This window comes from Podarcis melisellensis (assembly GCF_964234715.1).
Source record: "Podarcis melisellensis genome assembly, chromosome: 14".
Taxonomy (NCBI): domain Eukaryota; kingdom Metazoa; phylum Chordata; class Lepidosauria; order Squamata; family Lacertidae; genus Podarcis; species Podarcis melisellensis.
The window spans coordinates 47,084,058-47,098,113 of record NC_138546.1 but is presented as its reverse complement, the minus strand read 5'-3'; the positions used below and the strand labels follow the sequence as shown (position 1 = coordinate 47,098,113).

General features: G+C 42.5%; 1 protein-coding gene across 15 annotated transcripts in view; it reads right to left on the bottom strand.

Moving 5' to 3' along the window:
* Window positions 1–824: 824 nt before the first annotated feature.
* Window positions 825–14,056, bottom strand: part of TCF12 (transcription factor 12) — a 150,792-nt gene continuing 137,560 nt past the window's right edge. For 13 of the 15 annotated variants that reach the window (XM_081887659.1, XM_081887652.1, XM_081887660.1 and 10 more), the window contains 5 exons: window positions 11,621–11,735; window positions 8,695–8,866; window positions 7,565–7,797; window positions 3,877–4,030; window positions 825–2,502 (listed from right to left, as the gene is read on the bottom strand). In XM_081887659.1, the coding sequence (XP_081743785.1) occupies window positions 3,888–4,030; window positions 7,565–7,797; window positions 8,695–8,866; window positions 11,621–11,735 (663 nt within the window). In that variant the 3' untranslated portion in view covers window positions 825–2,502; window positions 3,877–3,887. The remainder of the gene's footprint in view (window positions 2,503–3,876; window positions 4,031–7,564; window positions 7,798–8,694; window positions 8,867–11,620; window positions 11,736–14,056) is intronic. The other 2 variants (XM_081887661.1, XM_081887657.1) reach the window with 1 other exon arrangement.

Here is a 14,056-nt window from a genome sequence, read left to right as displayed (position 1 = left end):
AGTTAAAGTTGAAATGTTGGTGTGGGGTCAAGTTGTCCGTTCTGCTAGGCAATCTGATGTGAGGCATAACATCTGCCCCTGGGGAGGACGCAAAAAGCTTCAGTGGACCCTGCCTGTTCCTTCCAGGAGGAGTAATGTCCCTTTGAGGAATGTTATCAATCATTCCCAGTAAACAGAAAAATTCAAGGTAAGACCAATTCCTTCCTTCCTTCCTTCCTTCCTTCCTTCCTTCCTTCCTTCCTTCCTTCCTTCCTTCCTTCTAAATCAAACACACAATAGCATAAGAAAAGTGTTAAAATAACTGATTTACAAAGGCTTTTTTTTAAAAAAAAAGATGGCACATTTATTGCTACATAAATGTTATATACATAGTGTTTTCTGTTACATTTGACAGAAAAAATGTTGAACAACTTTCTGCTGGTTGAAAAAGTTTATCAGTAACATCCTGAAATTTGACACAGGGTACAAATTTTCAATAAACCAACAATGGAAACCGGGTAACAAGATGAGAAGCAATTCATCTCGGACAAGTAGCTCTTACAATACTCCATAAGGTACTACACAGTATGCTAGAACCCTACTATGCTCTTACAATGCTATTGTAAATTTATGGTATTAATGGACAGGTTACGGTAAATAACCCTACATTTTTTACTACCTAATATAGTAAAATAAAGTAAGAAATTTTTTTTACTGAAAACTTTTTTGATTTCAAAAATCTAGAAAGAGTAATATTTAGAATTCAAGACACTTTCTTACAAGATTATTGTATAAAAGACTAGCTACAGTGAAAAATAAGCCAAATGTTTTCTTTTTTTTCTCTCTCTCTCTCTCTCTCTTTCTATTTTATGAAGGAAAGCTTCTGGGCATACCACAAAGTCTAATACAGCCAAGAGACAACAAGCTTGGAAGGAAAAAGGTCAGGCAGTGGCAGGTTAGCACTTTCACATGTCATCATAAGCAGAAGTTCATTGAGACAAGAAGCACTGAAATGAAGAACAAGGCCACAGAAGTTGGGTCAGGTGTTACTGGAGAACTGATAAATAATCCAGTCAGTCACTTCACAAACCAGTTGATTTTCTAGGAACCATCTAAGACGTGATCTAAAATTCTTAAGCCTGTTGTAGCAACATTTTTGTTCTTTCAAATGTGGTGAGATTATTCAGATGGCTAGTTTATCTATTTCTTTAGTGAGTACAAGCAGATGGCAGCCGGGAAGAGAGTTAGGAAAGTTGTGTTTTGATTGTCCCTTCCTGTCTGCCACACTCTGGGGTGCTACAGTGGAAGACAGCTTTTATGGAAGTTCAAAAGAGCTGGGATATCCCCAAAAGAGGGAGCAAGAAGGGAAGACTTAAGGACCACTTAGGTCAAGCTGCAACATATTCTGAGATTGCTGTTGCAGCTTATTTTCTAGGACAAAGACGTATGGCAAGAAGTTGATAAGATCCCATCCCAAACTTCTTTGCAGGTAAACTAGATGATAATTTTTAAGCTAAAGTGTAAGGACAGACTGGCCGTTGCTCTTGTATCCCAGTGGTCAGATCCACTCAACCTACTCCTGCCACAACAAACTTCAGATCGGACTGCTCACCAGACTTTACAACAGGTAAGTAAGTCTCCTTTGCATTTTACTATATTTTATGCTTACAACCATTTACTTATACTGACTGCTTAGAAAACAAAGCAGTTCTAAGTTGGTTGTCCCCCCCCCCCAATTTACAGTTCACATTGTAAGTTATACTAGGAACCCCAACTGTCTAAAGGGTTTGAGAAATCAATAGTACATCACTTCTTTTCATTCCAAGAATGCTGTGACCATAGTATGGTTCATGCCTTGCACTTGGAACGGGAACACCTTTGCAATAAGGAACTGTGCCTGAGAGGGCTGGCAAGCATTTAAAAATAAAAAGACATACTAAGGAAAACATGCACCAAACAGCCAAAGGAATGGGAAGAATGACAGAAGCCCTTGTCCCTTCTTTCTTTTAAGACATTCACAAGTATGCTGGGAATGTGAAGGGTTAGAAGTTTTTGTAGTTTTGCTCTCTTAACACCAACCTCTCAGCTGAACTCCCATCAGCTTTGAACAGCTTAACATTTCCCTTCATATGTAGACCTTCACAGTTCCATCACAAATAAATAACAATTTGTAGTTACAATGCATTTGTCAATTCAGTTTAGGCACAAGGCAACTTCCACGGCGAGTGGAGGAATCAAAGAGTCTCTGATTGTGCTGGAGCGGCATGCTGCTTGCAAGAGGACAAGGAGGAAGAGGAGGAGGAGGAGATGCACAGCAATATTTCTGGTGCTGAAATTCTATCAGGAGGAGATGCTGTTGGCATCATCACCCTGATGCAGTTGGTCACCAGTTACTTTAACCATATAATTGCGTTTGGGTTTCTTGTGTCTCCTATCAGATGTGTCTTTGTTCAGTTTTGAGTCTGTGTCCTTGTGAAGAAAAGCAGGTCACCTTCTAGGTTTCCTCCCCATGATTCTGGAATTCTGGTGTGAAAATCATAGAAGATATTAGCAAATGATGATGGCACCATGAATGTCTGCTAAATCTACTAATAGTTACTATTTTCACCAGCAAAGCCTGGCTGATCTGCAGCTGGCCGAAAGACCAGCCAGCCCCAGCAGGCCATGTAGGACAGCATCCAGTTTTATGTGCAAGATCAGATTCTGTTTCCCTGGAAGCAGTTTATCCCATAGCACTGAGGCCCAATGGCCCCATCCAAGAAACTAGAGGCAGATCTACACTAAACATTAAAATCCTATCCAACACACATTTAGCCTCACCTCCCCCCAAATCCTGTGAACTTAAACTACAGCTCCCATGATTTGGGGGGAAAGCCATGTGCTTTGAAAGTGCACTGAATGTGCTTTAAATATATAGTGTGGATCTGCCCTGCATAGAAATTGGTCTTTTGCACTAGCCAATAGATCAAGTAGGAGTTGAAATGGCTTGACTTGCTTCCATTCTCTGTGTGGAGGTAGAGCAAAGTCAGCACCAAAGCATCAACTGTGCAAAGGAAAACACTCTACTCAAAAGAATCTCTCTGTCATGACAAGCTCATGGAGAAAATATGCCCAAGAGCCCATTTGCATTACCAGCTACTGGTCTATTTGCAGATGACCCCCTCAAAACTGGATGGACCACCTGCTGTAACCAAGACAGGCACACAACAGAGACCATTCCTATACCAAGCAATCAGTCTAGTTTGCATGGACAGAATATTAGCCTTGGTCTACCCTCTTCAAAACTGTTTTGTCTTCACAATATATACACACTTTGTGGTTAATCCTCACAGTGAGTTTTACAGTAGCACAAAAGAGCCAGGTGACAAAATGCTTGGCACTCAGCTACTTCTGTGCAAAACTGATGTAGCAAGGGGGAAAGTGAAGGATGCCATAATAAGAAAACAGCTACATCAAGTCATGAGGGCCAATCAGGGAGCTCACTTGGATGCTTCTTCCACAGAATTGGTTCTTTTGTGATTGTTTTTAGTTGTGTCTCTCATCTCTCCCGGCTAAAAAGTGGTACAAGTGACTTACGCAAACACCTACACAGGCTGAAGATCCGGTGCTTCTTAAGGTGAGCTCTCAGTAGATTTTTACTAATGGCAAGTCCTAAAGGTTTTTGTTGAGTATCGCTATTCATTTTAACAAAACTATATTAGATGTGGTAAAATGGTAAAGGACTTTATAGCATTTGAAAACATCAACTAGATCTGGGTCTCATGGCAATAGTTAAAACAAGCACAAAGAGTAGTCAAATCATTTTCATACTTTAACTATGTCCTGTACCCAAATTTCAATTCTAGATATTCAAAAGAGCTTTCTTTAACTCACACAGATGTGAAATGTTTCACCTACCTGGCTGGTGTTTACATATGACCCATAGGGTTGGTAGTTTCACTAAGTCCAGGATGGCTTCCTGGGTGTGATGCTGGTGGCTCTGCCGATACGGCAGAAACTTTTTCTTCTTCCCTTCTCTTAAGGCAGGCTGCTTTGGGGTTTAGGTTCCTCTCTAAGAGTAACATAAAAAACACCACCTCTATTAATGCATGAAAGGTATGGTTTTGCTTGGTGACTAGTTCTCAATATGGAAGCAAACCAAAGATCTATCTACCTGGCATTATCAAGCATGCTGAACTCCACAGATAGTTCTTACAGATGTTTATTTATTTCAATCTAGATATGCCATCTTTCTGAGCCAAGGCATCGCAAGGCAGCTTGCATAATGGCATTTGAAATACATTGTTTTATGATTCACCAATTTTGCACAAAACAACAGTTTCAAAAATAAAAAATCTGTTTATTTGTTGTACTCAGCCCCAACCAGATAGAGAACCAGCAGTCCACCAAGAGTTCAGAGATAGCCTGGGAGGTTTCCACAGAAGCAGGCTGCACATTCCTAGTGGCATCTGATTCTGGTGTGGAAACTCATGATTCAAAACAAAAGGACCATATTGATTTACTGTTTTTCACATTTATACCCCAAATATGGTTTCAGCAGGTCCCTGAGGCAGTATAATCCACAACTAAAAACTTTTAAAGCTTTATTTAAAAAATTTAATAAAACAAACACCATGTTAAACATTTTTCAAAAGATACTCCAAAACACAATGGAGACATTGTGATGGGTTACTGGGTTGTTGTTTTTATTTTGATTATATATTTTATGGTTTTGCTAATGAAGCTTAAATTCACATTAGCTTTTTTGCATCTGTATCACACCAGTGACTCGTGTGCAGCTTGTGATTGATTAAAACCTCAATAACCCTTTCAGATATACCAGTGTCAAGATATTCTCCAATCTATATATCTGTGTATTTTATTGATTTTTTGTCTAAATGCAGAAGTTTGCATTTGGTTCTGTTGAATTTCATTTTGTTAGTTTTGGCTCAGATTTCCATTTTGTCAAGATCATGACTGTTTTCTACACTTGATCTTAGCTGACAGGCTAGGCGATTCCTGTTTTCTGAGACATTACTGACTCCTCCCAGTTTCATTTCTCATTTACAAATCTGCTAAGGATTCCATTCACCTGTTCATTCAAGTCGGCCATCCTCAACTTTGTGCCCTCAAATATGTTTGAGACTACAACTTCCATAAATCCCAACCAGCACAGCTGTGTGGTTCATCTGGAGGGCACCAGGTTGGGGAAGCCTGATCTAAGCACTGATAAAAATACTGCTATTGAATATTCCATTTCCATGTTCAGCTGTTAATTCCGTCACTTCCAAGATAAACACTCTCATCCTTGTTTTCTTACAACGTAACAGAAAAAAAGAATACAAAATGAGGCCCAAGTTGCTGGCATAAGCAACAGAACAGATGAGATGTCACTTGGTGATTTAGACCACTGAGCAGATATTAATGTTGACACCTTCTGCATCTCGAAGACATTTATATGTACACCCTGGAAATGCATCAGATGAGAAAGCACAATACAAAACACAGCTGTGTCCAGGCGGCCCACAGGGAGAAATAAACAAGGGAGGGAGAGACACATCCTCTTTAGTGGGAGATGGTGTGGCTCTGATGTCCGTTTCATCATTTCTTTGACACAGATACAAAAGGAGTTGCATACGAGAGGTCAACAGTCGCTCCAGTTCGACAGGAGAATGTGATTATAAAGAACTGTGCTTATTTTATAACCCAACCTCAAGAGAGGACTTTTCAAGGTTGACATGGATATGGATTTGTTGCTAAGGGTTAACTCTGCTTCCAGTGGCAGCTGGTGCCCCCTCAAAGTCAGGCAAACCCCACAAGGATTATGATAAATGGACTTGACAGAATGTAATTTAAATAAAAAATTATCGCCTATGGTTAGGATTTAAAGCACTCAGGGCACTGGTGTGCACACAGAGTTCAGCAGGAACATTCCTGACACGGAAGACAAGGGGACAGCCCTTCCTTGCGCAGAGCTCCAGGCACGCAGCGGATCCTCCTTCTATGAACCCGCACTGCAAACACCACACAAGCTGAATTCATGATCATTAGCGAAGATTATCAATGTATTTTCAGTTGCATCTATCCTTTGCTTTCTTTATTCAGCTTTAGTATTTCAATTTGTAGATATAGCCAAACACCCAGAGGTTAGGGAGGACTTGGACCTGAGAGAGCAAGCTTAAATTCTCAGTTCAGTCATGAAGCTCCTAGCCTGCCTTGGGCAAGTAGATCAACATCTAAAATTGCCTGCCTGCATCATGGGAACGGTGGTGGCTGCCACAACAGTGCTGCTCACCTGCCTTCCCAGCATGGAGGTTGCTGCCAGGAGCTAAGGGAGCAGGGAGGTCAGTGTTGTGGGGGCAGAGCTGCAGAGCCAATCAGATAATCCCGGGGCCGTGTTCTGCACCTCGCCCCCCCCCCCAGGTTACCAGCAGTGACCTCTGCATTGGGCAGCCAGGTCAGCAATGCTGCTCCACCCTGTTCTGCCAGCTACTCCTGCCTGGGAATAACAACTGACCTTATGTTAACTTACGTTTACTGATTTCATGCCTGCAGTAACAGTGAAATAAGCCCAGACAGAAATCACCACAGAGTGACTGCATGAAGTGATTGTGAAGCCCTAGCACACAGTTTGAAGGAAGAATGAGGTACACAAACCAAAAAAATCACAAATGGACCTACAAAGACTTTATGGTAAACATAAATTGAATTATAAAAGCAAAACAATTATACAAACACACAGCACATAAACAGTATAACATTAATGGAGAAGAAAATACATGCTCCCCCCCCCCCCCGGCATGGCACTTTACCCCCTTTTTCCTGAAAAAGAGCCCCAATCATAACTGATAAAATGCTACCGCCTGCTTCTAGAGAAGGGGAACTGAGGCAGGGGGCTGCTGGCCTTGGCTTAAAGTTACTGCGCTCTGTCCCAAGCAGCACCATGCCAACCCCAGAGGGTCCAGATGCTTGTGCTGAACTGTGATTTATTTATTTTAAAAATTTATATACCACTTCATTGTTAAAGAAATCTCTAAGCGGTTTACAACAATATTAAGTGGTATGTGATACATGGGCATTTTCTTGCCTCTGTGATATTTCTGGGTGACGGGGTGGGGTTTGCGAGAGAAGCAGATACAACAGCCTGGACCCGTTTGTTAAAAAGCAATAAAATCTCTCTGTGTTCCCAGGTTTATGTTGAATCTTACTGAGAAAAGGAATTCTTACAAGTTATACATGCTCAGCTTTCCCATTAAATATGCTGGAACTCAAAAAGGGTTAGGTCTGGCCATCCTAAGTTTTTACACAACCGAGCTGGCAGCCACCCATGATACTGTGGAATTGCACCACCCAGCATGAATGGATAGGTGGTGAATCCTGAGTGCACCACACCCACTTCACACAGCACTGTGCAGAAAGGTCCTGCCACTGCCACCTCTTGCCCACAAGGCAACATGGCCTGCCCTCCTTCTTCATCCCTATCCCTCTTAGATGCAAATTAGAACATTGCTTACGGAATGACGTTCAAACTTGGATGAAGGAGGCAACACAAAAACTGGGACAAAGAGGGAAAGAAGAGAAAGATCCTCCGCCCAGCCAAGCTCACCTCTGACTTGCTGCTCGAGACTGAGGATGACTGCCACAGCCTGGTGAAGAATAAGCAGCTTGGTCTGAGGTTTCTCACTCTTCAGATGAAGCTGACACATCCGGCCCAGCTCTTTGAATGCTTCGTTAATATCTCGGACCCGCAAGCGCTCACGAGCGTTGTTGGCCATCCGCCTCTCTCGCTCCCGCTCCAGCTTTTGTTCTGGATTTAAGTCCTCATCTTCGTTAGTGCTGCTGTTGAAACACAGGCAGGTAAAGTGCCTGGAGTAAGCACCTGGCAATCATCCCTGTTCATATCGTATCACAGAATTTTTTACTGCTGCCTCCATTCCTCCTTTTCAAGTGTCTTCCATGCAAGGAATTGGCCTCTGCAAACCAGAACAATGAGCCCTAATTTCTCACTCTAACTCCACCCCCACCCCGCTTTTGCTACTTTTGGCCAACCTATATCTCACACAAGTAGAACATTTGCATGAATAGTGTAGCCTGTCAGTGAGGTTATGGCAACCTGAAGACAGTGTTCCAAAAATGTTGCCAGAGTTGAGATCTGTGAGCACCTAGCTCTTAGTTTATGCAAGCATGTTGTGAGGAAGTTCACCCCAAAGTAATTAACAAGAGAAATTACTGCCGCCAAGGTGAATTTGCTGAAGTGATCCTTCTTTTTGCCTTACTAGTCATTTCCTCCAAACCAGAAGCAGATCTTTCAGAGGTCCACGCAGCTCACATGAACAGTTCAGGATGGAAGGTATACACAACAAAGACTCAGAGCTTACTTAAGAATGACAGCTTATCAGGAAGAGCAAAAAAAACACCTACACCTGGCAACTCACTCCTGACTTGAAAAGCTGCTCACTTCTCCATGTGAAGTGCCTGTCATCCTTTGTGGTGTACCAGAAATAGTGGACCTTATTCTGAGGGCTCAGTAACAGTTTGCATGAACTACTGAGCCTTAGAAGACACTGGGGAAAAACTTCCATATTGAACTTTCCATTATTTGTACACTGAACTGACACCTGAAATCATATATGCTCTTTTTGATTATGCCCCCCCCCAATCACTCTAAGACTTTTTCTCACCCCAGGCAGAGGGTACTGACAGAGAACCTGACCTCTGAGGAGAGGGCTGCTATACCTTGTTCTTCCTCTTGATGAGATTTTGATATCCTTTTGGGAGGACTCATCATCAGATTTCATATCATCAGAGGAGGCAGGTTCATGTGTGTTTTCATCTTTCTCCTTGTGCTCTGACTTGATCTCAGCCGGACCTAATGCTACGGAGTGGTTTGGCAACCCAGATGACAGCACTGCATGCAAACACAACAGAGTAATAAGAAATAAGATCAGGCAATAAGAAAACCACCACCTCCCTTATGTTTGTCCAAAGACAAATGGGTAGCAAGTGGCTCCCACCCAGATAGAGAAGACATAGGAAAATGTTGAAAAAGGAACTAAGCTCAGGAGGAAGATCATAAGGTAGTATTAGAAACCCCTCCCTTCTTTTGCTCCAAACTGAACCTAAGTGTTTCAAGGTGACAGTGTGGGGGCTCTAATGTTGAGTCCATTAGCTGTCTGAAATAGCTACTTGATGGGTTGGGTGCATTTGGGTTTTGTGGGGAAGATGATGTAATTTAATATGACAGATAAAAACAGTTTGCTTTTTCACTTGAACTCCAACACTGATGCTTTTATTGGCTGCTCAACGTGTCACCCATTAGACTTTTTTTCTTGATAAAAAAACCCAAAACCTGAAGTTTTCAGTTAAGAATCTCTTACAATTCCAGAAAACCTTTGAAATCTAATTGCTGTCTACAATAAATTAGAGGTCCATGCCAGAAGAGAAGAAATTTAAGGCCGTGCTTATTTCAGCAAGTGTCACAAAAGACCAGGACCAGTTCACAACAATTCTGAAGTGAGAAAAAGAGCCTCTAGGAACTCTGCTGGATACGTCTGTCTTGCCCCTGTTTTGGCTTCAAATAAGTGATCATGTAAAGCCCTGGGCAATAATAATTCTCCCTGCAAAGACAAAAACAAATTGCTTTGGGAGGAGGAGGCAGGAACTCTTCCAGATTCCAGTCGCCTTGCCCTGCGAGCATTGTGTGCATGTCTCAAGTGGAACTAAGTGTGGCTCTCATCCCAAACCCTTTTCAGTGCAACATGAATGGTTCTCATTTCCCCATATTCCTACTCTTGAGAACCTGAAATACATGGCACAGGTCCATATGCACCGCCTCCTGCAGCAGACTCTTATTAAGTGATCCTTGAGGGGATATAACCTCTCCATAGTGCCCTACTGTCTATGAGAAATGTTGAGAGAATAAAACTTTTTTGTGATGTACCTAATAAATGATTACTGCAGGTTGAAAGGGTAAGAAATTATTCAGTATTTACATGATATGGGGCAGCGGGTAGGGTGGGGAACAGGCAGAGATCTTATTAGCTGTAAGAGTAGCGACTCTTGGTGTTGACCAAGCACACAGACTATCATTCTTTTCAGGACCCACAACCCAAATCACTGTGCTTTGGATTTATAAGATACCATTCAAAGAAATATTATTTTAAGAGACCATCTGGAGAATTGTTGGCAAACACCATATGAATAAATCAGGGACCAGAATGGGCAGTCCTTGTGCACTGTGGCTGTAAGTTCCAACTAGTCCAGAAAATGACGCATTCTAGCCCCTCTGTGCATAAGACCTACTCAAAGAAGCCATCTGTGGTACTGCTCATTTTACTGTGTGACCTAAAGGGAAAAAGGAGGGAATCCATCCATTCAGGCCAGCAAAACTTCTCATGCCTTAGCTTGTTTCAGCTGAGAACTGAAAGTGCTCTTAAAAGTACCTGCTATGAATGGGTGTGTTCTGCCAAGGCTGGGGTGTCAGTTCAGCTTGTTACTGTATAAACATGATTTTAAAGAACAGGAAGTCTACACAAGTCCATTTCAGTTTATAGGGAAACAGTTCTGCAGGTGGAAAACTATCTCCAAAAGTGGTTGTGCAGATTTAATCCCCTTCTTTAAAAATTTAGTAGATAGGCTGACACATGCAGTTTGGAAGGAAAGACAGACAACTATTATGGGATATGCTACATTAATTTACTAACTTGCATCCACATTGCCGTGTGTGTGCGCGTGCGCTTAAGTAGAAGTGGGGAACTTCCAGCATGCACATCAGATTTAGCCTAACTCCCCATTTGGCCCCCAAGGCCATTTTGGCTAAGCCATGCCCATGTGCCCTACATCTGATATCATATAGGATGTCAGGTGTGGAGCAGGTAGCGGTGGGGTTAAAAGAGGCATCCCACAATCAGCTGGTTGTTAGGCTTTTGGGAAGCTTATTACTGATTGAGAAGTATGTGCAAAGTACTTTGCAATTATTGTGCTCAGCACTGCCCAAACACCAACTAGAGCAGCTTTCCAAACTGTGTGTCATGACCCGTTAGTGTGTCGGCTGCAATGTGTGGGTGTGTCGCATGAATGCTCTTACAAGGGATTAGTTTAACCTCCGGTTTGCTAGTAAAACTGAATCACTGTGAGCGAAATGAAACATGTCTAAAAAGTGTCACCAACATGAAAAGTTTGGAAAGCTCTGGACTAGAGGTTTTGCAAAGCACCTTGTGCAGCAATTCTGAAGCACCCAACAATCAGCTGGTTGCTGGGTGCTTAGTAAACTCTGCACAAGGGTTATGCTTTGACAGGTCCTGTCTACTTGTCAAAGATGGCCTGCACAGGTGGAGTGGGAAGAAGATACAAGATCTGGCTTACCGGGACAAAAATGTTTCCCATCACTGTTTAAGACAGGTATACAAACATTGCCAAAGCAATGCCTGGGATCACAACAAACAGCAACCCAAATACAAGTTTTTAGGGAGAGGAATCAATGGGGTTTACATGAAGAATTTTACTGCATATCACAAAGATTCCTCCAGCTACAGTATATTTCTCGTTCATGAAGGGACAATTAAATACAGGCAGGTTTGTAGATTAGACTCCCTAGGATGCTTAGATGGACTAGTCACCCAGAGTCATGGGTTAGGAAAAATCCAGCTGGAATTCATATTACCTCTGTAGCTTTCTTGTGCTTTGTGGTTTAGTTCAGAATTCTGAGCAGAAAGGGCACTGGACAATCCCGAATGACTGCCACTGAGGCTGACACTGTCTTCTCGGTGTGCACTGACCTAGGACAAAAAAAAGCACAATCACAGATAATCAGTCAGGCAATAGACGCAGTCAGCCCAAGGTATTTCTCAGTGGCAGTGGCTCCTAGCACTGCTGACACAGGTTCTTCAACTGGTGAAACGGGGAATGAGTAGTGAGGTCGTTATGTTTGCTGATGATACTAAATTGTTCAATAAAACAAAAAGTGATTGTGAAGAGCTCTGAAAGGACATATCCAAATTGACCAAATGGGCAGTAAAATGGAATTCAGTGTAAATTCAATGTAAACAAGTGTAAAGTGATGTGTGTAATTGGGGGGGGGGGGTCATAATTGCACAAACAAGATGACGGGATCTGAACTGGCAGTGACTGACCAGGAATGAGACCTTGGAGTAAAAGTAGATAGCTCAATAAAGATGTTGACCCCGTGTGCAGCAGCTGTGAAAAAGGCAAATTCCACGCTGGAATTAAGAAAAGAATTGAATTTGGAATACTTTGTACAGTTGCAGTTACCTCATCCCAAAAACAATATTGTAGTTGGAAAATGTTCAGAAAAGGGCAACAAAATGATAAAGGGATAACAATGTTATCATAAAGCACCAATGCTGCAGCAAGCAAAGGCTCTAGCAGCTCAGGCAGCTGCTTGTGGCTGGAAAGTCAGACAGGATGTTTGTGACTGTTGCCATGGGAACAAAGGGGCAGTCCATTCTGTACTGAGCACCGGATGTTAGCTCAGTGTGTGTGTCATATGACCCGTACTGGAAGTACATGGGTGGAGTTTATTCTTACTGCTGTGGAGTGCAGACATGTTTCTCTGTACTGATGTAAAGAGACAGTAATAAAGGATGTAAATAGATTTCTGTCTGCTTCTTTCCCCTCCCTGGGGGACACCAAAGGGGAGAGAGGAAGAACGGTGTGTTCCTCTCACACATCTGGGAAGAATCGCCGAGACCTCGGCTGCTTATCTGCCGGGAGTAGCAGCGGGAGGTTGCCAAGGAATATCTGCCGGTGCCTACACTGTGGCACATTCCTCTGACCCAGGCAGAAATCCAACAAACAACTCCCTGTGAGGAAACATGGCAGCATTTTGGGCTCTTTAGCCCAGAGAAAAGGCAAAGAAGAGGTTACATGATAGGTGTTTATGAATTATATATGGTATGGAGAAGGAAGAAGAAAAGTTTTTCTTCTTGCATAGCACTAGAACTTGTGTACATTCAATAAAGCTGAATATTGGAAGATTTGGGACAGAAGAAAGTACTTCTTCACATACTGCATAGTTAATCTGCTATTGAATTTACACAACAAGAGGTAGTGATGGTCACCCAGTTAAATGGCTTTAAAAGATAAATTCATGGAGGACAAAGCTATCAGTAGCTACTAGCCATGATGGCTATGCTCTGCCTTCATAGTCAGAGGCAATAATGTTTCTGAATGCCAGCTGCTGGAAACCACAAGAGAGGAGAGTGCTGTTGTGCTTGAATCCTCCTTGCAGTTTTTTCACAAGTGTTTGGTTGGCCACTGTGAGAACAGGATGCTGGCCTAGATGGGCATTAGCCTGATCTAGCAGGCTGTTCTGATGTTCTGCCAATGCAGAGTTATGGCTCCCCTCCTATGACACAATGCTTCTACCATTAATTGAAGAAGAGAAGTGAAGTTAAAAGTACCGTAAATGGGAAGGGAAATAATATCACTTCACACAGCCAAGGTCCTGTTCGTATTCTTATTATAATTTATATACCGCCCTATACCTGCAGGTCTCAGAATATAAAACCACAAGGTACATAATCAAAATAAAAACAACCAACAACCCCCCCCAACACATTTTAAAAGGGCATAGGATGTCAATCAAATAAACCAAAGGCCTGGTTAAAGAGGTGTATAATGAAGGCTCCAGGCGAACCTCCCTGGGGAGAGCATTCCACAGACGGGGAGCCACTGCCGAAAAGGCCTGTTCTCGTGTTGCCACCCTCTGGATCTCTCTTGGAGGAGGTGGGTTCATATGGAAAGAGGCGGTCCTTGAGGTATTGTGGTCCTGAGCACTTTAAGGCTTTATAGGTCAAAACCAGCACTTTGAATTGGGCCCAGAAAATAATTGGGAGCCAGTGCAGTCGACCAGGATTGGTGTAATACGCTCAAACCGCCTCACTCCGGTGAGCAACCTGGCCTTGCAACAACAAACATTTTATTATTTGTACCCCACCCATCTGATGGGGTTGCCCCGGCCACTCTAGGCAGCTTCCAGCATATACAAAAGCATAATTAAACATTAAAAGCATAAGATATTAAGCACTTCCCGATACAGGGCTGCCTTCAGAGGTCTTCTAAAGGTTGCAACATATCT